This window comes from Lissotriton vulgaris, chromosome 1_1 (genome assembly GCF_964263255.1).
Source record: "Lissotriton vulgaris chromosome 1_1, aLisVul1.2, whole genome shotgun sequence".
In the NCBI taxonomy this organism is placed as follows: Eukaryota; Metazoa; Chordata; class Amphibia; order Caudata; family Salamandridae; genus Lissotriton; species Lissotriton vulgaris.
Genome location: NC_141685.1, coordinates 626048385 through 626074202, shown reverse-complemented (window position 1 = coordinate 626074202; position 25818 = coordinate 626048385). Strand labels below are relative to the sequence as shown.

Here is a 25818-nt window from a genome sequence, read left to right as displayed (position 1 = left end):
TATATCCTGACCATAATACTGATACAAAATATCCAAAGGCACATAGCAAAGCATTTTTAATGCAGTTGAATTTCCATGGATTATTATGCATTTATGTAACACAAATAAGGTTTTCTTTTTCTCTTTTCAAAGAAACTGCATGGGTATTTTATTTATTGTAAGTGATATGTGTGCTAAATGAAACTTAATATTCTATCCACCACCAAACTCCAAGAGTAATCCTTGATGGTACACTATTTACCTTCCAATGAAGTCAAAGTCTAAACATTATATTCTTGAACATTCAGTAGAATTTCAGCAGTAAATGGCTACTGTGAGTCCAGGGACAACAGAACATATCACATAGAAAACAAAATCATCCAATTCTCAGCAGGGGCTGAGCCACATCCCACTCCTAGGATATGTGATGTGGTATAAGAAAACATTAACAACGTAAGATCACTTTACATCAAATGCTGAAAGTAGAAATGGCAGCATGTAAGAACTGTAATCTGTTACTTTGAGGTTGAATATCAATAAAGTGTGTCAATAGAAGTGTAAGCAAGCAGAAGAGGTGGGAAAATGGGCGTTATTTGAACAGCTGTACCTCAGATTCAAATGACTTAATGTCTGAGATTGCAAGATTACCTTTTGCAGTTTAAAAATATTGATCTTGAAAATGGTTCGATTACTACTCAAATAAAAAACGAATGTCTTCCAAAACCTGGAACAAGATGAAAGCTCAATGCCAGTCTATATCCAATGCACAATAGTATTCTCTCAACAGTATCCTTTGGAAGAACAGAATTAGCAGTGTGCCTGGGTGTTCAGTTTAAGAAATTGAGTTATCAGGCATAGTACGGGTGCAAAATACTTCTTTCACTAAAATATCAAGACCTGATCCTTTAGTATTTAAACTCTAGCCCTACATTATTAGGTAGGAATGTGAGATGATACTCTTGGGCGACTGTCACATCCAGTTACTCTGAGGGCATTTGACAGAATACTCTTAATAAGCAGCCCCCTGGCAGCATACTCCAGCTGGAATATGGATTACTTTACTGACTGTTACAGTATCATCAGCGATGAGGAGAATAAAGGTGTTTGTCCACATTTAGAAGAGGTTTCTGCAGAGACACTTAAAGACACTTGCACTGTCTTTAACACTATCAGCAAAAAAGCACGATTCATTCCAAAGCAATTATTTATATTTTTATTTTTGCGGTGCCATTACAATCTCCAGTGCAAAATATAACAAAAGTTGCAGCTTAAAGATTTAAGATTTAATTAGGGGTGGATGGTAAATTCTGCTCTGCGGCCGAAGGTCTTAAAGATTTTCCCAAATCTGCTTTACGCTTGTAATATGGCGTTCCAGCAAAACTACACCAACCGCAGAGTGTTGGAGTGTTTTCTCAGACGCAGCTTCCCAGCAGTAAGTTGGCGAATGAGAATGGCCGTTCCTAATCACGATTTTCGTGCGCTAGGACAGCACCTGGTGAGATTTTCTCAATGTAGGCAGGCGGTCTTGGATGGTCGCAACCGCTCGCAAATGTTCGCGGTGAGAAAGATGCAGCTCAAGTAGAAAATCTATTCGAGCTGCAGCAAATCAATGCCCTCTGATGCACGACATAGTGCCATGTGTGCGGATGTTACAGCGTGGAACAAGCTCCCATTGCTAAAAGTCAGCGTGACGTGCCAATTCCACCCACTCGCAGAACTCTGTGGAATCTCGCTGAGTTTTCCTGTAACTCCGCTGAATGCAATTGAGTGAAATTCCATGAGTTCCCCCACCCCTAGTTTTAACAGTACCATTAATAATCATGATATTTTCATTGGACAGTGTTTAGTTTTTCCAATCGAAAAAAAGAATGGTATTTTCAAATTGGTGGCATTGAACCCCAAAAGACAACTTTATTTCTACTGGTAAACAAAAGCAATGCATCAAATAACACACCCTATTATTTATCACAACAATTTTCTAAAATACTGCAATATTTCCCTCCAGGTAATCCTTTATTTTGAAGCTGTTCCAGTTCCATTTGACGTGCCATTGGATCTGAACGTATTTCGTAAAACTTTGCATCAACCAAGTTGGAATTATCTGAAACAAATTACAAAGCAACTACAAAATAAACATTCAGGTAAATTGTCTCACTACTGAAGCTATGGAAAGCAAAAGATGTACTTATAAACACATGCTTCTCGTTTTTTTATGCAGAATCTGGCATAAATAACGTTCATACATAAAACAGTGAGTATGTTGACGTATGAGACGTTCATAATGCTGCATGGAATTTGGTGTAATAGTAGAAGTGAAATTAATTTAATTCTGAACACCTTTTTGACAGGCAGTCAAAATATTTCCTATAATTTTTGAACTCAAATATAAATTCTTTACCGCTGCTTAATGTAAAGAGTAATGATGTTGCCTTCTGCTTTCCACTGCACGAGTCCTACACACGGATTTCTTCTATGTTCCATCAACAACCCTATCGTGTGTAATTATGACAATATTAAAGTTACAAATGCAGCCACAGTGCTTTCCAATGATATTAGAGCTTTTATTTTAAATTTAGTGAGATTTGCGATATTAGTGGCTTTCTGATCACATATATTTAATACCTTTGTCAGATTTAGATATATTAGTATCTAAAAATCCAATAACTAATGAAAGATAAGAATATTTTGATTTGTAGAAGGACATTAAAATGAACATATGTGGACAATGGTGATCAACTTTATTTCGTAAACCATAAAACCAAAAATATCATGCATATGCAATAAAATGCCATCACGTTAAGAACATTTTCATTAGGGGCCAAAACAGATGCTAAAATGCACCCATAACACAACAAAACTCATGAAGGTTAAGAGGTCATAAATATAAACTGCATTCAAAATATAAAAAAACACATATCCAGATATAGGATAAAGCAAAACGGGGGGCATTAGGTACATAATGCAGAGTCCGAATAGAACATCAGGGATCACTTACGCAGTAATGCATGTTTAAGGAATGAAGGAACTCCAAAACTTACTTTAAGATTTGGGAGAAACTGTAAACACAGAAGAGCCAGGATGTATTGGGAGATTATGGTACCTCTCAACAGGGAGAACACACACTCCCTAGTGTAAGGATGATAAAACCCACACACATTAACACCGGATCAGACGCAGTCTGCACCTAGTGAGAAGAGCCCTATCCCTGGCACCGGGTACCATAACCAAATGTAGCTCCATGCCCAAGGTTGTTTGCACTGACACATACTCTTTGTTTGTGGGTACCTGCAAATCACAGACCTCCCTTTCCTTGACCAGTAGTTCCTTAAACGCATCTTTGAACCAGGTGAAAGCATCTTTCAACCTTGTGCAAGGCTTATGACATGTGTCCCTCACATATCTCAGCCACAGGATACGAAGGCCGATGTCAAAGCCATGGCTGCACAGAATTATGTCTATGCTCAATGAGGTCTCCTGGTTTTGCCAAATAGAGCATCATAACATCAGGGGAGCCACCTCAGTGTAATCTTCCACAAATAGCAAGCCCAGTTCTTCATCATGAATGGCATAGTTAGATGACCATGGGGACATACCAAGTAGGTGCCTACAAATCCTGTTCTCCTCAACTTGGAGGTCCTTGATGACTTTGCACCCCCACAAACCAGCAGCATAGGTGAGGGCTGGGGCACAATTCTTAGTGTAGATCTCAACACTGGCTTGCTCCCATTTTAGACACTAGGCTAAATAGAAAACCTGCAGCATTGCAGAACTTCAGATGCCTTTGTTTCGAACAGGGTCCCCAGGACTCATGCAAACCGAAAGTAACACTCAAATTCGTGAATTCATGGGTCAGACACCGGGAAGTATCCTGAAGTACAAAACAGCAAGAATTCACTTTCTTCTGGCCATATGGCATCACAAACGTTTTAGCCTGTTTCATACGCAACCCCAAGCTGCTCAAGAAATTAGCAAAAGTATTCAACAATGCCTGGAAGCCATTTGGTGTTCGGGAAATTAAAACAGCTTCATTGGTGCATAAAAGGACAGGGACATGTTTCCCTTTAACAGATTGTGGGTTCCTGACGCACCCCACGTCCCATCTGTAATGGCCGGATTCTCGGACCAGATAGGATCAGCTCCTCAGAGCACCTCAAACCCAGCCGGAACGTAACCACCTCCCTCCTCAGGACCCATCTATCCAGGCACCTGGGTACCTACCTGAGGATGGGGAACTCGCAATATACAAGCTCATATCATCAGAAACACCACTAAATCTATAAGGATTACTAGGAATACTCACTGATTACTAAGGAAGTCCATGCCCTACACCACACTCATACCTCATAGTCTCGCGACCACATGGGTCCAGACTAATCTACCCTGGGGCAGTTCTGATTATTTACCATTACACACTGACCACAGTCAGTGCTCGCTCGGCACCTCCGCAATCCTGCGTGCCTACACACTGGTCTGCAGCCCTAGTGCTCTCTCCCTCACAGCCCGGTCCACAATCCGGCGAACCTACACACTAGTGTTCCTCCCTAGTGTTCTCTCACTCACAGCCCGGTCCACAATCCGGCGAACCTAAGCACCAGTCTCCCACCTGGTGTTCTCATTAACGCCGCTTACCAACGACGATCACTCTCCTATGAATACCTTCAGCTCTCTCTCTCTCTATGTTGGGAAGTTTCTCTCACTATTCACTAAAGGTTCACTACTACAATAATATTATGGAATGGAATGGCCGAATTACTTAGTGTATATCTATTTCCCTAGCTCAAGGGCTCCTCTCTCTCCCTAATTATTCAGTGGCTACTTACCTGATCAGGGGCAGCATCTGTTCTCGCTGTAACACCTGACTAGAAGGAAAGGTTACCTGCGCTTTAAGAACAAGAGACACACACTGTATGCAAAAGTTATTCCCTGATTTAAGCGCTCCTACTCCCTTTTGATCCATCAGTTGCTATATATATAGCAACTGGTTAGAAGAAAGGTTAGCTCTATCATAAGAACAACACATGCACACTGGTTCACTAAGAACTGGGGTATCTTTATTACAATAACAATAAAATGGGAATAGACACATACACAGATCTGCGGGGTCTCTGTAACTAACAGGAAGTGTAACACACCGCTGAAAGAAAAAGGATTAAACATACAATAGCCTAGGGAATAAAAGACAAGATTAAGGTGTAAGTGTAAAGCAAACTAGTTCAGACTACCTCACCCATTAGAAGGAATGTTTCTCTCTCTCTCTGGTGGGATCAGGGCTCTCTCTCTCTCCCTCCGTCACCACAGCTTCACTCCTCTGGCTCAACTGCTTCAGCTGGCAGCTTCAGCTCCTCCATCTGCTTTAATGCATTCTGATAAACTGGCAGCCCCAGCTGATAGTTCCAACTTTGTTCATATGACTGCTCTCTCCAGCTTCAGCAATTATCTGCCTTCTCTCTTCATTCCAGAAAACCAATTGAACTGAACTATACTCTTCAGCTCCAGCAAACATCCTACTCTTCTCTCTTCAAGAACCAAACTGACCACCCTCCTCTCCTGCAATTCGCTATTATGGAATCATCTCCTCTAGTGGAAAGTTCCAGCCAGTAGCCTCCTCCCACCAGGTCCATGCACCGGGCTCCTTGCTCTAGACGCTCCCACAGTGATCAGCTGCTTGTTTCGTCTAGAGACCTGAGCCCAGGGACACTTCTTGATTAGATTCAGCTCTGGCCGGTTCTCTCCGGTTCGCTTAGGACGAACAACAGCTCAAAACTAAAATATTACCTTTACCCTACAAGCATCTCAGTTCTGCAGGGATAGAAAGCAAAATGGAGTCTCTCTAGTTCTGGGCCTTGTAGGCCTGAGAAGGATGAAATAACCCTTAGCTCTGTCAGAGTACCTACACAAACCATACCAATATGTAATATAAAGTCAGGACTACAAAGAACACATAATTATGTCAAAGCCAATAGGCAATAGATGGATTAGAGTCAAGAATAAGGTATCTTTCATCATATAAAGCAGCTATCCTCTTCTAGGTCTGGAAGAAAGGGCTTAAAAGGGCCAACACAAGGTAAGAATACAGATTATAGATGTTAGCAAGCTTAAAGTCATCATCACTCCGAAATAGAGCCAAAAGCTATGTCAGAACACCATCCCAAAACTCTCTGTACATACCCTCTTCTGCCCAAATCTAACGCAAGCACTCAGATCATGGTGGAGGGCCACTAGTAAAGCCCCAAACATGAACCAAGCCCCAGGGAGAGAAGAACCTCCCAATGTTTGAACCACACAACGCCATCAAAGGCGCATGCTAGGTCCATAAAAGCAAGATAGAGGGGTTCATCATTTTCTTTTCTTTATTGAGTTTTCTTAAACCTAGTGTGGCCTGGAACCCCCCCCCCCTTGCCTTGTGGGCTATCCAGGATCCAGCTGTGTTCAAAAGGAAACTTAAGACCCATCTCTTTGCTTTAAAGCTTCTTTCAGCACCCCTTTGGCATCGCGCCGGGACAGTCACGAGTATCCGAGCGCGTTATAAATGGATATAACATAACATAACATAATGTACAGAACATCAATACAGATTGCACCTCAGCCGATACAATGGTAATCTTTCGATAAGCACTTTTATACAGAAACAAAATATGAGACAGAGGAGGAAGAGTGTGGGTGGAAAGGGAGGGAGGGAGTAAGAAGGGAGGAGAATAAGGAAGGAAGTGAAAGGTAACCAAAAGAGTAACCAATAGCATTGCCACTCACAGAAAAACACCACTTACTAGACTAAGTCTCAGTGAGAAAATCTATTTCGAACAGTTGGTTAGGTAGTCTGTCAGGCATAGTGGGGCTTAACAGGCAAGACATTGCTGTATAAGGAAGACGTAAGCATGATTGTAGACTATGGAGGGCTGTTGTGACATAGAGTATCCTGGGGTCACCAAGTGACCCAACATTGCTTGTCAGGGGACTCCCAATGTCCTTGGGGTGGAAGGGATGAAATCCCACTATGCGTCCAGCAGTTTTGCCAGAGGGTGGCATCATGTAGCCATCATGTAGCGAAGCGTTCCTCATAGGATTCTGTTGTCTGCCTCCAATGCATTGCCACCCTACACTTGGTCAGTAGTAGCAGAATTGCAGTTAGCCAGTGGAAACCCAGGACAATGTCTTTGATGCAGCCCAATAGTGCAATGAGGGTCTTGCTATCTGTGGCATGACCTGAGGTGCTAGCACTGTTCCTAAACACCATTGCCCAGAAGTCATGGATCTCAAAGCATTCCGATGCCAAATGCAGAAAGCCTGCACACAGTGAGGTGCATGCATCACAGGTCCTCCACTAGCCCCATTCTCTGTAAACATCCAGGTGTATGATATCTCTGTGTGAGAATTCGAAGTGAATCAATCTCAACCTGTACTTCGGAGACAGGGCCGTAGATTAAGTGTAGCAGAACAACAACTTTTCCTCGGTGATCTCCATACTGAGGTCATCTGACCAATTTAATTTAATTTAATTTAATTGCGGGTTTATATAGCGCTAGAATCGACTCCCAGAGGAGTATCTCCGCGCTTCGACCGCTGGCGAACCCGTCCTGGCACATCCTGAGAGATGGTCCCTAATGGGTATCTCTAAGGTGCGACCAAGCATCCCCGGCGTTCTGGGGGGGCCGTTATGAAGATGAGGCAAGCTAATGCCCAGAGTTGCCGAGTGTGGTCCCTGACTAGAGTAGGCACCGAGGCGAGAATTATCGAGCCCGCTGACCCTGGTCCACGACCCTGCCGCGTCGGGAATCGAACCCTGGTCCCGGGCCGTCCTCTGCTTATGGGTCTGCCGCCTCTAACCAGTGAGCCACACCACTCCACAGCTGTAAATCACGAGCAACCCTAAGTGGCACTGTTTGCTACATACCAGTGTAAATCATTCTTCATGGTGAGGGGTTAGTGAGCTGTGAACACAGAGGGAGCAAGCAGGTAAGTGTCATGAAGTTTGTGCAGAGGTGCTTGGAGCATGTAAATAAGACATGGCATTTAGACTGGGCACCAAAGTATCTTGGAAAATGTGTTGATAGATGACAAAGGTGTTATTGGTATATATGATCCTAAAGGAGGTAAACTTTAGCCGGTGGAGGCACACTCACATTCCAGCCTCATTCCTGCTACACCAATCGGAGGATGGTGCAGCATTCACAAACATAAGCAAAGAAATGGTGGTAGTGTTTCCCTAACAAGAGGGAAAGCGTCCGCACATCGAGTAATGTTCTTCACAGAATAAGTCTTTAGTTAAAAATGAGATAATTGTTATGTTGCCTGCAAACGGGTCCTCTTGTGGCCTGATGCACACCCACCACCAGGGATGTCAATAAGGCACGAACGCCTAAATAACAAAAGAAGAAGAGAGCAAGCCACTTTAGCACTCCTGTTAGTGTTCAATTAGTATATGACATAGGAAATCATCAGACTATATTCAAAGTCCGAACCCGTTGTACAATCTAACGTTAGTCAATAGTCATAGTTTGTATAGTGTCCAGTATTTGTGTTCATACAACTCCAAATTCAGAGATCCAAGTCAGATTGTATTCTTCCAAAGTTTCTTTTATTTTATATCAATAATTTTATAACAACTTCACAGCTCACACCGCCGACACGTGTTTCGTCTCACAGGGTGGACAGACCATTAGGCCGAGGAGGTGGCATCGCTGTGATCTGCAAGGCCCCCCTGGTCTGCTCCCTGGAACCTTTTGGAATAGATAACTGTGAAGCCGGCAAATTTGCATTGAAACTTGGCCCTCAGGACCATATCTCGGGTATCCTCCCCTATAGACCTCCTGGGACCCTGGGAAATTTTAGACCAAGTTTACAAGAACATCTCGCCCACTTAACGCTGAGACATAGGAAAGTTCTCCTCATGGGTGATCTAAATATTCACTTTGATGACACCCAGCTAAAAGAGGCCATTGACCTGAAGCAGGAACTATTAAATACGAATCTGGTTCTAAAAAACCTAACATCCACACATATTCAAGGCCACTTACTGGATCCGGTGTTTGCCAACTGGGAGGGTATTACTACGAGCACTCCTAACCCACTCCCCTGGACAGACCATTTTCTAGTCCCTTTTGAAATTAACACTGTAAGCAAGCCTGCCCCCCATTGAGTGGCAACAATAGCTACCCATACCGCAGATGGAAAACATTTTCTCAACCCATCTTTAACGAGATACTAAGCTTAGGTGGGATGCCGGGAGGCACAGACAGTGAAAGTGCTAATCAAAATTTAGAAACCCGAATCCTTGACGCCTTGAACAAGGTAGCCCCTCTATCCACGGCCAGAAAAGGAAACAGAGCTAGGAGATCAGCACCATGGTACAATACTGAGCTGCAGTCGGTCAGATCAGAGTGCAAAAAGCTAGAAAGACTCTGGCGCAAGGACAAGAATGATCAAACTAAACTTCTATACAAAATAGCCCAGAGAAGCTACCTAAAACAGGTCAGAGCTGCTAAAGCAACCTTCTACGGAAAGAGAAATAATGAGGCAGACTGCTCTACTAGGGAACTCTTCAAAATCTATAAAGAAATTTCAGTCGTCTCGCTCTCCAATGCTCCGGAAGCGGATTCCGTCATGGAATGTAACAAGGTGGCAGCTTTTTTTGCCAACAAGGTTAAGAAAATATACAGCTCCTTCTCCACATATCCTGCGGCTGGCGAAACATTCATAGAACTGAAGGAATCTGTGACGTCAAATTCAAAACCGAGGCTAGAATGCTTTACTGTCCCGCCAAGTAATGAGCTTGCTACCATCTGTTCTAGTATTAAATCGGGCTCTCCTCGTGATCCCGCTCCTCCAAGGGTTATGAGTGCTAGTATAGCTACTCTAGAACCGTACATCCGACATGTTCTTACAACTTCCTTCGACTCCCAGACCCTGCCAAAAAACTGGAAAAAGGCAATTGTACTACCTATTAGGAAAAAACCTAATCTAAGCCATGATGTCCTAGAAAACCTACGACCTATATCTCTGCTACCCTACATTGCTAAAATTGCGGAGAAAATTGCAAATGTGCAGCTAATGGAATTTGCAGAGCAGAATAATCTCCTACACCCCTCTCAATCGGGTTTCCGTAGAGGCTTCTCTACGGAGACGGCCCTATTAAGAGCCACCGAAACTCTACGTCAAGGAGCTGACGCAGGCCTAACCATGGCACTGGTCATGCTAGACCTGAGCGCAGCGTTCGACACTGTAGCACATATCACCCTGCTACAGTGTCTGAACAGAGGAGGTGTGACTGAAAGAGCACTCGGTTGGCTTAAATCATTTTTGACGGGCAGAAGCTTTCAGGTTCAACGGGGCTCATTCCAGTCTGAAGAGTGGGCACTGGAACAGGGAGTGCCACAGGGCTCTGCTTTAAGTCCTACCCTTTTTAATTTATATTTGGCACCCCTGGCTGAGCTAGTGCAATCGTTCGGCGTAGAGATTGTATCCTATGCCGACGATACTCAGCTTTTACTCACCCTCACCCAAACACCAACTGCTGAAGCAAATAACTTCAGAGCCTGTATGCAAGCACTGGCCACCTGGATGGATACGCACTGCCTTAAACTGAACGGCTCCAAGACGGAAGTCTTGGTGGTTGGTGGGGATCAACGACTTTGGACTTGTGACTGGTGGCCAAACTGTTTAGGCGATACGCCAACGCCATGTACTGAAGCCAAAACCTTAGGGATATGGATGGATCCCACACTCTCCTATGAGACACACATCAACCGCCTAGTAGGCAAGTGCTTTGGAGCCCTTAAAACTCTCAACAAAACTCTAGATCTCCTTCCTCTGGAGGCCCGGCGCATTATCACCCAGGCATTAATCACGTCACGCCTAGATTATGGCAATGTCCTTTTCCTGGGAGCTTCGAGCAAAAGCATAGGACGACTCCAGATATTACAAAATGCTGCAGCCCGCCTTGTGCTTAGACTCCCACGAAGAGCTAACTCTAAAACCACTCTAGATGCCCTTCACTGGCTTCCAGTGAAAAAAAGAATAAAGTACAAAGCACTCCTAATATGTCATCAGATCATCTGGCATAAAGGCCCCGGCTATCTGACAGGGCTGGTTACAAGGTATGAACCACGCAGATCATTGAGATCTTGCGGTATGGGCAGGCTTGTGACCCATCGCTACAGAAGAGAAAAAATGGGAGGTCGGTCTTTCAAAGTGGCGGCTGCCACAGCATGGAATAAACTTCCCATCAAACTCCGCCTGGAGCCTTCAGAAACTATTTTCCGACGGAAACTTAAAACGTATCTGTTCTCCTTATAGCTTACTCATGGTCATTTGCCTCGCACTGTCCTTCCCCCTTAATGAGTTTTTTTGTTTCATCTCCTTTCTCTTTTAGCGCGGGGACACGCCAAGATGGCGTACCTATATCCATGCGCTCTACAAATGTCTTTATTATTATTATTATAATTATTATTAGAGACTTTTTCAAGGCAAAGAAGAAATATGAGACGGATTGTTGTCCAGCGTCCAAAGTATTGAGACGGGGTAGAATTCTGATAAATCTGGAGATGTGTCTTGTTCTATGAGTGTTCTGTGCAAACAAACACAGCAAAACCTATACAACACCTTTTCAACGCAAAGTGCTGTGTATGATGAGATTATATTTACATAGAAAAGAAAAGGTATACAAAATGCCTTTTCCTCACCTTGTAAATAAGAACGAGAGTTAATGGCTAGGCCAATTGTTATTATAGGAGTACATTTCTGTACTGATAACAGAGAACAAGATACCTTTACAAGTACTTACTTTTTAGGGAACTGACAGGACATGTTTATATATTACTAAAGGGAAGGGATGCAACCTAATATGACATGTGCAAAAACACTGATTGATATGGTTTAAGTTAAAGAGTTTCATTTCTTTTAATTCTGAAATTACCAAGACCTTGCAGACAGGTGTTCTAAAGCTGTCCCCTATTTTATACCTGTCAGCATTGGAATTTTCTGGCACAAATCTAGTCCATCCATCTTCCTTTTCTTCAACTGTTTGGAAACACAGTTCATTGTGCATTTTAAGACTTACTAAAACTTACCTCAACAGTAATACACCTAGAAAACACTACACATTTTTTCACTTGTTTTTTTATAATCTAAATTGTGGTAAATTCCATATCTTAAAATTAAGATATGTAAAAGAAAAGAAAAAATAGTTATAATATGTAGTAATACATTTTTAATAGCACAGCATAATTTTAACATTTTAACCAGTAATTTCTTTGCCTTTTTTGCTGTTCTCAGAATACATTGAATTTCACTAGAAATAGTGATTTCAATCGTACTCATCAGATAACAGTGGGCAAAAAAACAATCAATTAGATTGCTTAAAAAAAACAGCGATCTATCTATAGAAAAACACCAGATAATACAAATCACACATATATAAAATGATTACTACTAAGAAAATTTTATAAATTAAATTTATAAACACTATAAATGATGCCAGTCAAAATTATACACCGAGATAATGTGCAACAAAAAGTCAATAATTCAAAGAAATACCTTTCCTTGAGGCCAAATTGTATTTTTGCAGTCATTTTTATGTAAATTGTTCAATGGTAATCCTATTAAATGATAATATTAAATTCCTCAGAGGCTGAATTATCTTCCTAAAACTTTGGCTTTACAAGTATTAGGTAGGAATTTGGTCATTTGAAAGGCAAACGTTGTTTGAAAACCAACTCAGCATCATTACAAAGACTCCAGCCTTTTTCACTTTTTAGATAGGCAGTATAATGTCCAGATATTGTTAAAGGACCTTCGTGGAAAATTATTGCTACTGCTCCAAAAGTCCTTTCTGATATTGATAGTTGATTTGCTACTTAATGTTTTATTAAAGTGTCTAATTTTCTTCCATCAGCTATACAACATTGCATAATTAAAATTATATATTTTCGATATCGATGTATGAATAATGTTGATAACATTTCTAATTTGCATTGGCTACACACCATGTTTTGATTTGCAGCTTTAACTAATTTACTGAAAGACACTGATTTACAGTCCGGTAATGTCAAATATACAAATCTTTCAGTATTTACATCAGTGACAATTTTTACATTGATGTTCTCATTTATAACAAAGGCCAAAGATATATTCTCTATGTCTACATCTTCATTTTCCAATACAGTAAGCATATACATTACAAATTCCTGAGCATCTTGTTGGATTTTTTGTGTAAATTGTGTAGAACCAGAACATACATCCAAAAGATTACGAACATCAGAAACGCTTTGTATTTTACTTTCATCTGTTCTCAATTTTTCATGAACAGAATACAACAAGGAACAAAATCTTTTTTCACGATTCTCCATAATTTGCTGTTGAAAACCTTCAAGGAAAAAAACAACATTAACCACTACATTAGCATAGCAGTTGAATACCAGAACTATTTTCAAACTGATAACCAACAATCTCTTCAACAGTGTCTTTTTTCTTTTTGCTTGCAATCATAACATTATCTTTTTTTTTCCCTTCTCTACACCTTCAGTTCAGATATTCTCATAGCTTCTTTTTCGACCAACCACACGCTTTCTCAAATACAGGACATTGACCTAAATTATGAGCATATTTTCTTCTTAACCTATTGTACTCTTTGACACAGTTGGCATCTGCAGTAATCTTAGTATCATCAAAATCAATCAAAAACAAACCAGATAATGTTCTAACTCGCGACAAAGCAACATATGCCATACCCTCCTTAAACACCGTATTTCCAATGTTCACCAAAGCACTGTCAACACTTAAACCTTGAGATTTATGAATAGTCACTGCATATGCCAGAGAAAGTGGAAACTGTTTTCTACGGACATATAAATCTTTAACAAGCAAAAAACAAACAGAACAACAACCAATTTGTTTCAATCTGATTATATTTAATCTTTAAGAATTCAATACCTTCTTTATTTTGATAATTAACGAAATCCACAACTTTGCCCATTGCTCCTTAACAAAATCTTTTTCTACATCCAAATTACACCTTAACATGACTTGACAGTTTCTACATGCATATAGATTATTTTCTAAACCAGTAGTTTTAGATATTAATTTCTTCTAAAGAATCCAATTTTGTCTTCAATTTTTTGGTAAAAATAATAGTAAATCCTTCATGCTCTATTTTATTGATGGCTTCCATTTTTATTATTTCTTCATTTTACAGTTTCAAAAGTTGTTCATTGAATATAGAAGACTCACGCAGTGTTGTCATTATGCAGAATACAGATTTGTTTTAAGCAATTTTCACGTATACTTTCTCAGGAACTACATTTTAATTTGGAAACAAATTGGAAAGTAATCGAGTCTGCAAAGCTTGTTTGCCATGTTCAATTAGTAGTCCAATTCTTATATCTTGGATAATAGTACCATAATCAACATCATTTGACTGTCACATATTTGTAATGAGTTCTTTGTATTCAAAATATGACCAAATGTTCACATTTCCAACACTACCCAGAGACTTTCTGGTGTCTTCATGCACAACGTTTTAAATACTGGTTGTCCTTTTACAGGAGTCAGTTGCAGTAGATCTCCAAAAACTATGACATGTTTTCCTCCAAATAACACGTCATACTCTGTTTTAGGAATTTGCGGCATTCTTAAATGCACAAATGCAAGCATTAAGTTTGATATCGTCCTTACCTCATCAATAATAAGAAGTTTCATTTTCTTCAAGACTCACAAAACTTCACAACAAGCTTCTCCAGATAGCTTGCGGTATTCCAATTTGTTTTTAAGCTCTACATGTAGCAATAGTAAACAATGTAAAGTAATTCCTTTAATGTTGTGTGCTGCCAAACCAGTTGGAGCAGTAACAACACAAGACAAATGTGATTCAGTTGTTTTCTGTAGATAACTGGTGATTACTTTCATGGTCAGTGACGGCTACCGCCCCTCTCCCTGTATGCCCACATCAACCCAGAACACAACGAAACGGAACAGGATTTGTCTTTGGAAGGCGGGGGGGTCGCAAAACCCCCCGGCCGTGTTTATTAAGATACAAAATAATAAAATTGTTAAACAAAATATACAATTTTGTGCCAAAATGATTCAGAAACATTTAGATACATTTATATCGACAATTGTGATTGGCTAGCCTTAACAAGATTCTAATACAGCTTGTTTCCTAACCGAATCTAACATCCTCATCTGAAAATGTTTGCATACTAACATTGATGGCGATATAGCAAGGTTGCTAACAAGTGTCAGGTCTTACAAGCTGCGCCCTTACGCAAGTGCGCATGCGCAGCGGGGCCCGTTAATTACCCGTCCACCCCTGCAGCCGAGCCCGTTAATTACTCGGTCCACCCTTGCAGCCGAGCCCGTTAATTACTAGGTCCATCCATGCAGCCGAGCCCGTTAATTACTCGGTCCACCCATGCAGCCGAGCATGTTAAATACTCTGTCCACCCCGTGAACTTCATTTAACCAGTGAAGGAGGGCCCTAACTTGCGTTACCAGCTGCCCCTGAAGTTCTAGGAGGGGCCAGTGACCCCTCCTCCCCCTGGGTGGACACCTCCAAAGGATGATGCCGTCCCCTGTGACCTTAAAATAGCTGCTCACCGGTCATGACCTTACCGCATGTCCAATACCCTAATAAATACGACGACCTGTGGAAAAAGGAACTAAAGGACAGCTACACTATCTACAACACATGTTTGACATACAATCATCAAGCTACTATGGGAAAAAAGGCCTAAACAAACAAAAAACATTAACAATTACATTTTACATTTCTCCACGAAACGAGAAGCCAATACTTAATACATGAAAGGTATACACAACTCCAGTCTACATCAAACAGTCTACTGACATTTCTGCTTCAAGTATACATCCTAAGAGAAAAAACAACTTAATTAATAACAAAACAGGTATACATAATGCACAACACAGCTTTGTTCCAGGGATGGTGGGTGGGGAAAATTAGGAGGCCCCGAGCGCGGAGCACGACCAGTGTGGGGGAGCGTCAGGCGACAAGAAGGGCGAACTGAGCGCTCCCCCCTCCTTTATTCCCAGGGACGAGAGGAGAGTGCGGGCCGCCCCCTCCCCTCACCCCTCGACGCCCGCCCCTCTGACCTGGAAGACTGCACCACGCCTCCGGATCAGGGATTGGGCGTCTGCCGACCGGTGGTGTGGCGCACACCTCCCGCGTATCACTGGGCGCCGGGAGATCACGCCCCCACACCACAGGAAGGAAAGGGGAGAGGGGATCGCCGTGCCGCCATGCGGGCGGGGGAGCCAAGGGCCCCCCCTTTTCACATGGTCAGTGACGGCTACCGCCCCTCTCCCTGTATGCCCACATCAACCCAGAACACAACGAAACGGAACAGGATTTGTCTTTGGAAGGCGGGGGTCGCAAAACCCCCCGGCTGTATTTATTAAGATACAAAATTATAAAATTGTTAAACAAAATATACAAGTTTATGCAAAAATTATTCAGAAGCATTTAGATACATTTATATCGACAATTGTGATCGGCTAGCCTTAACAAGATTCTAATACAGCACAGCTTGTTTCCTAACCAAATCTAACATCCTCATCTGAAAATATTTGCATACTAACATTGATGGCGATATGGCAAGGTCGCTAACCGGTGTCAGGTCTTACAAGCTGCGCCCTTACGCTGGTGCGCATGCGCAGCCGGGCCCGTTAATTACCCGGTCCACCCCTGCAGCCGAGCCCGTTAATTACTCGGTCCACCCTTACAGCCGAGCTCGTTAATTACTCGGTCCACCCATGCAGCCAAGCCCATTAATTACTAGGTCCACCCATGCAGCCGAGCCCGTTAATTACTCGGTCCACCCCGTGAACTTCATTTAACCAGTGAAGGAGGGCCCTAACTTGCGTTACCAGCTGCCCCTGAAGTTCTAGGAGGGTCCAGTGACCCCTCCTCCTCCTGGGCAGACACCTCCAAAGGATGATGCCGCCCCCTAAGACCTTAAAATAGCTGCTCACCGGTCATGACCTTACCGCCACAGGCCAGCATTGTTACCCGACGATCTGGCCTCCCCCCTTCCTACTCCTCAGAAAGGTCATGTCCCCCTCGCATATCCCTCTAGCCATGCTAAAATGTTATTCAACCAAAGGACGTTCCTAGCCTTAGTCAAGTGTACCCCGCCCCGCAGGTAGAAATGCTCCCCCCAAATACACCAATGAGGAATCGTCTGCAACCGGGGGGCTCGAAACAATTTGTCCAACTGTGTGTTGATCCTCTTTACCGAGTGATTCAACGCCTTGACCGAGTCCCCTCCTCGCCACTGCCAACGATGAATAAGTTGCGACCAGACTACAGTGCAACCCGCACACGTTCTAGATACCCACCCCGCAGTGGATATGATTTCATCTATCAGGATGCGTCTCCCCAGTTTGGTCAAATCATTCTCCCCCAGGTGAAGTATCACAACTGCCAGGGGGGCGGGTTGCTGTGACAATAATTCCAGAAAGTAATCCCTGAACTGCCTAATACTCAAGCCTCCCCTCCCGAAGAAAGAGATGGAGAACCCTTCCTCCTCAGCCCTTCTCATATTGTCACCTGCAAGAAATACATTTTTTGCGCGCCAAACATAAGAGTGGCCCACAATCCAAGTCACCATCGTCCGACGATCTTCCTGTTGCTTGTGTTGCAATGCTGCTGCCTCCTGCCGACATTCGTCAAGTTCCTCTCCTGCCTGACAGGTTTGAGAAACTGCAAAACCAAGAGATACCAAGCGTGAGTCATCCGGCCATGTCACAACATGTCAACACGTACGTAGCATTTGTAACACTCAGAAGACCACCTCCCAATCCTTTTAACCTTTTCGGCTGGGAGTCCCCTTACCACTGCCTCAGTTGCTGCCCCGATTCTAAAAGAGTGGGAGCCAAATTCCGCGGGATCCAGGCCTGCTTTTGCGACCGTTAGGCCCAGGACCTTCCTAAACTGGAACCTGGTCAAAGGAGTACCATCCGTGTGACACAATAGTGCCCCCCTCGGCGTACCGTCCCGCTGCCTCCTGAAAGCCTCCACATGCGAGACTGGGCAACAAGGGTTGGTCTGAGCCCGGTGAAGCACTATCATTTCCCCCCTTCCCTCCTGGTCGGTCTTCGATCTTTGAATCGTTACCCACATTGTATCATCATGGATCACCACGCAGCCCACTTGCAGGCCGCCCATTTTGTCAACTTTGGATGCGGCTACTATCTCGCCTAGTCTCAGGGCCCCATAAAACGCTAGCGTGAACGCCGCTTTGAAAAGCAGCACCTCCCAAGACGAACTACAGACACCCTGGAGTGCTGACAAAAGGGCTGTAAGCCTTACCAGCCGAATTTGCTTTCTCGAATTTGTCGAGTGTCCCTGAATGCGACGCCAGCCCCTCAACGCCTTGCGCACTACAAACATGTTCATAGGGTCCCTCACACCCTTGGCCTTTGCAAAGAATGAAACTGCTGCCCTGTGCCTGTTTGCGGCTTCCACCGATCGCCCTTCCTTGTGCATCAGCTCTAGGTATGCAACAAAACTGACCTCATGTTCCCAGCTAGCCTCCCAACCATGCCTGAAGAAAGTACAGTAAGACAAGAACGCCCCTTCGTATGCCGTTTTGGTCCTGGGGCTAAGCTAGATGCCACGAGGTACGGTAGTCTGGGGTACCAATCCGCCAAAGAGCAACAGGAAAGGTGCTGGCGATGGGTCTGCTGCTGGAAGCTGTTCCCTGAACACCTGCATTTTGAAGCGAGAAAGGGCATCAGCTGCATTATTGAGAACACCTGGCACATGGTTGGCCCTGAAAGTCACATTCCATTTTAAACATTGTAGCCCAATCTCCTTTACCAAGCATGGTACGAATGGACACCGCGCCGCTTGCTGGTTAATGCATTCTACCACGCTCATGTTGGTCGACCAGAAGACCACTGACTGATTGCTAAGGTGCGCCGGCCAGACCATCGATGCTACCCATATCGGGAATAATTCCAGGAATCCGATGTTGGTGGTTAATCCCCACGACCCCCATTCCTCAGGCCACTTCTGGGCGACCCACTTGGTGCCCAGAATGGCGCTGAAGCCCACGCTACCAGCAGCGTCGGTCCATAAATCCAACTCTGCCGATGTCGTGGGGGGAGGCGGCCACACTACCCTGCCATTAAATTCCTCCAGGAATGCCACCCATATCCGCATATCCTGGCGAACCTCCGCTGACGAATGTCTGACAAAATATCGATAACACAAATATCGATATACAAAAATATCGGAACAAAAATATCGAAGACAAAAATATAGGAATCCTATCCCTAACAAGGTAAGTACAAATATATCGAAAATAAAATATAGAATGACAAAAATATCGTTTTTTGTAAAATATCTTTTTTTTTAAATAAAATAAATATCTAATATTAACAAAATAATACTTATAAATGTAATAAACATATTTAAAAATGTACTATAATATTTAAAATTAATACATAATGTAATACAAATTAATATTAATAAATATATAATACATAATATATTTTTCATTAATAATAACTCTAAATTAATTATTTTATAACTTATAAACAAATAAAAATATAATAAATTACTAATACATTTATTTACATAAAATAATCACATAAATAACAATTAATAACAACATAATACTAATAAAAAAGCTAAATACATTTTAGATAGCGTATGAGTAAAAATTACTATTCCCACTCCAGAGAGTGCGACAGTAGGAAAAGTGTTGGATAGCATAGTGGTAACAATTACTATTCCCACTCCAGAGAGTGCAACAGTAGGGAAAGTGTTGGATAGCGTAGGGTTAAAAATTACTATTCCAACTCCAGAGAGTGCAACAGTAGGGAAAGTGTTGGATAGCGTAGGGGTAACAATTACTATTCCAACTCCAGAGAGTGCAACAGTAGGGAAAGTGTTGGATAGCGTAGGGGTAACAATTACTATTCCAACTCCAGAGAGTGCAACAGTAGAGAAAGTGTTGGATAGCGTAGGGGTAAAAATTACTATTCCCACTCCAGAGAGTGCGACAGTAGGGAAAGTGTTGGATAGCGTAGCGGTAACAATTACTATTCCCACTCCAGAGAGTGCAACAGTAGGGAAACTGTTGGATAGCGTAGGGTTAAAAATTACTATTCCAACTCCAGAGAGTGCAACAGTAGGGAAAGTGTTGGATAGCGTAGGGGTAACAATTACTATTCCAACTCCAGAGAGTGCAACAGTAGGGAAAGTATTGGATAGCGTAGGGGTAACAATTGCTATTCCAACTCCAGAGAGTGCAACAGTAAGGAAAGTGTTGGATAGCGTAGGGGTAAAAATTACTATTCCCACTCCAGAGAGTGCAACAGTAGGGAAAGTGTTGGATAGCGTAGGGGTAACAATTACTATTCCAACTCCAGAGAGTGCAACAGTAGGGAAAGTGTTGGATAGCGTAGGGGTAACAATTACTATTCCAACTCCAGAGAGTGCAACAGTAGGGAAAGTGTTGGATAGCGTAGGGGTTAAAATTACTATTCCCACTCCAGAGAGTGCAACAGTAGGGAAAGTGTTGGATAGCGTAGGGGTTAAAATAACATACTTATCATTTTTTTTTTTTTTTTTAATAATACAAATATGATCTATTAAATAAATATAAAACATTTACAATACATATACATAATTATTAAAAACATGATTAGCAAAATATATGTAACCTCAAAAAATCATGAAAAACATAACATTTTATGTTATTTAATTACCAATTAATACATAATTAACAATTATAAAATTAACTTAATTATTTTTAATTCATTATCACTTAATTACATTAAAATTAGTTCCCACCATATTCCCCTATAAACACACAACCCGCAACATAACACATCTATCAATTAATGAATTTTTTTAAATTAATTACCAATTAATTAAAATTATTTACCAATTAATAAAATTTAATGTATGCTTCCTACTAATTAATAATTAATTTTACATAATGAAATTACTTCCCACCCTATTCCCCTATAAACCCATAACCCGCTACAGAACATATTTATCAATTAATCAATTAATTAAAATAAATTAAAAATAATTCTCAATTAATTAATTAATAATTTCTACTAATTATTAATTAATTTAACATAATTAAATTACTTTCCACCCTATTCCCCTATAAACCCATAACCCGCTACAGAACATATTTATCAATTATTCAATTAATTAAAATTATTTAAAAATTATTCTCAATTAATTAATTAATAATTCCTACTAATTAATAATTAATTTAACATAATTAAATTACTTCCCACCCTATTCCCCTATAAACCCACAACCCGCTACAGTACTAAAATACAATATTTAATTAAATTACATTAAAAATAAATAATAAAACATAATAAATACAATATAATATACACACAATTTATTTAAAAATCGATATTAGTAACATCGAAATTATTTACTTCGATATTACTTACCTTCTATATTGTGTCCCATCGATATTTAAACTTCGATATAATTGTATATCGAAATTTAAAACACGATATTTTGTCTGTGTACCCCGCTGACAGCCTAGTGCGGTGATGTTTCTCTCTCAAACCCTTCATAGCTTGGGCAATCGACCGAGAAAAAGGGCGTGCCATTGGGAAGACTCGCAATGCAAAGTTCAATTGGCCCACCGTCTCCTGTAGCTGCTGCAAGGTAACCTTCTCCTTCAGAAGGCACTGGCGCAATGCCGCCCTGAATTTCGATACTTTGTCTTTGGGTAACCTGAAGCACCCTTCCAATGAATCAATATCGATACCCAAGAACTCCAAACAGGTGGTCGGGCCAACCGTCTTCCCGGGCGCTAACCGAACCCCGAAAGCCCGCATGAGTCCGCAAAATGCCTGCAATGCGCAGGCACACTCCGAAGTCCCCGCCGCTCCCAGGAAAAGGAAGTTGTCCAAATAATGCATGACCTGTTTGTGGCCCGTGGCCTGTCTCATGACCCACTCCAGAATCGAACTGAAAGTCTCAAAGTACGCACAAGAGATCGAGCAACCCATAGGCATACATTTTTCTATGTAAAACTTTCCCTCAAAAGTGAAACCAAGTAAGTGGTGGTCCAAAGGATGTACCGGCAACAAACGAAAGGTGGATTCAATATCTGATTTGGCCATGAGAGTGCCCCGCCCCAACCCCCGCAATAGATCCCCTGCTTGGTCAAAAGAAGCATACTTCACACTACAAATTCCTTCATCTATCGCATCATTCAAGGACGCCCCTCTCGGTGGATCAGTCTAAACTCGCCCTTCTCTTTCTTGGGGACTACGCCTAATGGTGAAGACACAAAATCAGGCACTGGGACTTCTTGGAATGGCTCCTCTATCCTGCCCAAGGACAGTTCTTTTTGGATCTTAGCCATAACTACCGCAGGATTATGTTGTACAGATAACTGATTCCTACAGTGCGCACTGCCGGTGTATCCCCCAGCCGGGATCGGGAAACCTTGGGAGAAACCTTCCTGCAGTAATGCAGCTGCACCGTGATCTGGGTATCTATTCAACCATGGAATCATTTCCAGGACATTAACAGGGGAGGGGCTAACCGTGCTTCCAGCGCTATTCTGGTTTCTTTCCCCCTCTCTGACTCTGGTTTCCATTTTTTCTGCATGTTGTCTCGGTATGGGAAGTGTGACCACAGATTGCGCATGCATGTCTGAATCTGCATGTGCCGGCCGGTCTTGTAAAGGAACGCTTATTAAAGTTCCAACACACACCCTTTCTTTCCCCGCCGCCTCCCCTACTCTTCCCTGGGAACTCATTCCCCGGTGCTGCACGAAAGGGCTGCTGGATTTTTGCGGGGAACACACTGGCTATGGTCCCGGGCTGGGCAGGGGCCGTGCTCCCTGCGAACTGTTTATGCCACGACAGTGATTCCACCTTGTCCCATGACAACGACAAGTCGAACTCCTTCGCCTTCCTGAAATTAACATCATATTCTTTCCATGCGTCCCCGGTATACTGCTCACTCCAACCTACGATCCTGCTCTGATAGCAAGTCATTGCCACAGGCACGTTTGGAGGGCGTTCAACAGTGATAGCTGTAAGGATGGAGAAGGCCCTGATCCAATTGCGCAGAGTTTCCTCCACCCTAAACTTCGCACACTGTACTCTCCATTCACTAGAATGCATCCATTCCTTTAGCAATTTGCCATTTTCCATTTCCCTATTGTCTAACAGCAAAGAGAAAATATATATGTACTTTCCCGCCCAAATCATCTCTTTCACCACCCAAGAAACATGTTGCCCTAAATCTTCGCTCTTAGACGGGATCGTCCCGTCTCCCAAAAGAGGCAGGGCTACCTCCTTACCATTACCGGACACCGGGGCTGGTCCCGCGTCGCTTCCGTTCGGCCGAGCGGCATCCAAACCTGCAGAAGAAGGAGAAACAGAGGCCGCAGCCGCACTCGTAACTGTTCCCGCCCTAATCTTCTCCACCATCTTGGCCGCCTCCGCGGCATGGTCTAGTGTTGAGGGCATCATACCCCCCTTCTGCAGCCAAGGAAGTATAGCCGCTATCTGCGCCGTTAACTCAGGAGGGATCTGAGTGTCACAATCCGGTACTGCTGCCGGCACCACCGGTGGTGACGGCGCCATGGGTGCCGGCACGGGAGGCAATGGAAGTGGGCCAACTGGGGCAGGCGGCGCCAGCCCAACAGGAGTGGCCCCTGCTGGCAAGGTGGGAGCCGGTGCCAAGGGAGCCGGGAGTACCGGCTCCGGGGTAGTGGGCACCGCCACCAGTGCACGAGCGGAAGCATTGCGCCTTGGCCGTTTGGCCTTGCCCCTTTTAGGCGAGGAATCGGAATCTCCCTCCAGTAAAAGCGCGTCAATCTGCCGCTTGGCCCTACCGCGCGGGCCTGCGATATCATACATCCTTTCCATCATACAGGCCTCTAGGCTGTCAACCTTATTCAATCTTTTATCCATGGCATTCATCTTACGCATCATGGCCTGAAACATCAACTCCATCTTTGACCCCTTAGCACCCTTGGCTCCTGGCATTTTGACTATTGATCAATTCGTTTACTGCTCAGATTCGCAACCAGTGCGCCCTGTACCTTCACGAGACGGAGGATGCGCAGGGGGCTATGAGCACCATGTCACAGCGACCGTAACACCAGCTATTCCGAATGTTAGGGGTGGCCAAACTCTAAAGTAGACCCACCCGGCGGCCACACGGAGCGATGAAATGCAAGCCCTCCGCTTCCTCTTACTGTCGATGATTTGCATGTCCTGCACTCTACAGATCCACCGTCCTCGATCTTTACGGTCGACTCTCCGTCTGTCTGCTTCTAACCTCGCGCTACCACACACTCCAGCCAGCAATCCTTGATCTGAAAGAGAAAACAGAAAGTTAGGATGCCCGAGCGCGGAGCACGACCAGTGTGGAGGAGCGTCAGGCGACAAGAAGGGCCAACTGAGCCCTCCCCGCTCCTTTATTCCCAGGGACGAGGGGTGCGGGCGGGCCGCCCCCTCCCCTCGCCCCTCGACGCCCGCCCCTCTGACCCGGAAGACTGCACCATGCCTCCGGATCAGGGATTGGGCGTCGGCCGACCGGTGGTGTGGCGCACACCTCCCGCGTACCATTGGGCGCCGGGAGATCACGCCCCAACACCACCAGGAGGCAAGGGGAGAGGGAATCGCTGCGCCGCCATGCGGGCAGGGGGGCCGAGGGCCCCCCTTTTCAAATGAAGAAACTTTTTCCTGTTCCAGCTGTCCACTCACGTACATTCGGATAGGTTGAAATGACGTGCATGAGCACTCTTTCTTTTCATGAAGTAATCCATGGTCAATCTGTTGTATCACTTGCTCATATATATGTTTTGGTCAACAATTAGTTGTTCTTCCAAGTTTGCTAAGTAAGTTACATCTTCTTGAGCTTGAAGCATTGCTGTTTCCACCTCATTCATGGCGATTACTGCTTCATTTTCAACAATTGGTTGTCCTAGTGGATCTTGACTCAGTGCAGCAGAACTTTGACTGTCTTGAGAACTGTCTCTAGCAATCTCAGCTGCAATTGTAGCTTCTTGATCAATTTCATCAATCAACATTTTCTCATAATTTGCAAAAGCACTGCATTGTATGCTATCTTTACAAGCATTAAAGGAATCTTCATAGCTCTGTCAATCTCCCAGTAATTCCAGTTCTGAACGCCATGGTTTGAATAGTTGTAAAAGGGCTAAATAGTAGAATTCCCTTTTATCAGCAGTGTCGCAACTCAGCTTTCTGTGATTAATCAAATTTCCTTTAGTTTGTTTCACCAAACATCCTTCGGAACCAATGACTCCATATTTTCCATCATTGATGTTCTCTGTAGTATTCCGTTTGAAAGTGTAGTTTTGCAGCAATTCATAGAGACACATGTTCTCAAGATGATGACTTCTGTTTGGGTAATATGTGTCAAACATATTTGTTTTTAAAATATCTGTACTATTGGGATCTTTTGCTGCTAAATATTAAATTTCTTGTACAGATTTCAGTACTCGATTTCACACTGCTGCAAGACCTAGGCTCACATAATGGATTCTTCTAGATTTGGAGTATAAACTTGCAGATGATAACCGTTCTGAGCATTGATATGCTCCAATTTCTCAATGGGATAACATCTTCAAACTGAAACCCTATAATTTCTTATTGAGAGTCTTCTCGTGAGAAATCTCTTCCCACATTTCTTTCAATTCTGATTTTGTAATATCGGACGTTATTTATCGAGCAACAGCAATGGAATTGTCCGCAACATATTGAATATCCATGTTAGCATTCCACATGGACAAAATGACTGGGTTGTAGTCATTTATGTATTTTGACTCTTCATTTCTTCTTAAATTGTAG

At 43.0% G+C, this 25818-nt stretch overlaps 1 protein-coding gene across 1 annotated transcript in view; it reads left to right on the top strand.

Moving 5' to 3' along the window:
* Window positions 1-25818, top strand: part of LOC147747587 (vitellogenin-1-like) — a 1134322-nt gene that overhangs the window by 844482 nt on the left and 264022 nt on the right. The window contains exon 28 of the mRNA XM_086925703.1: window positions 1985-2120. Coding sequence (XP_086781829.1) covers window positions 1985-2120 — 136 coding nt within the window. The remainder of the gene's footprint in view (window positions 1-1984; window positions 2121-25818) is intronic.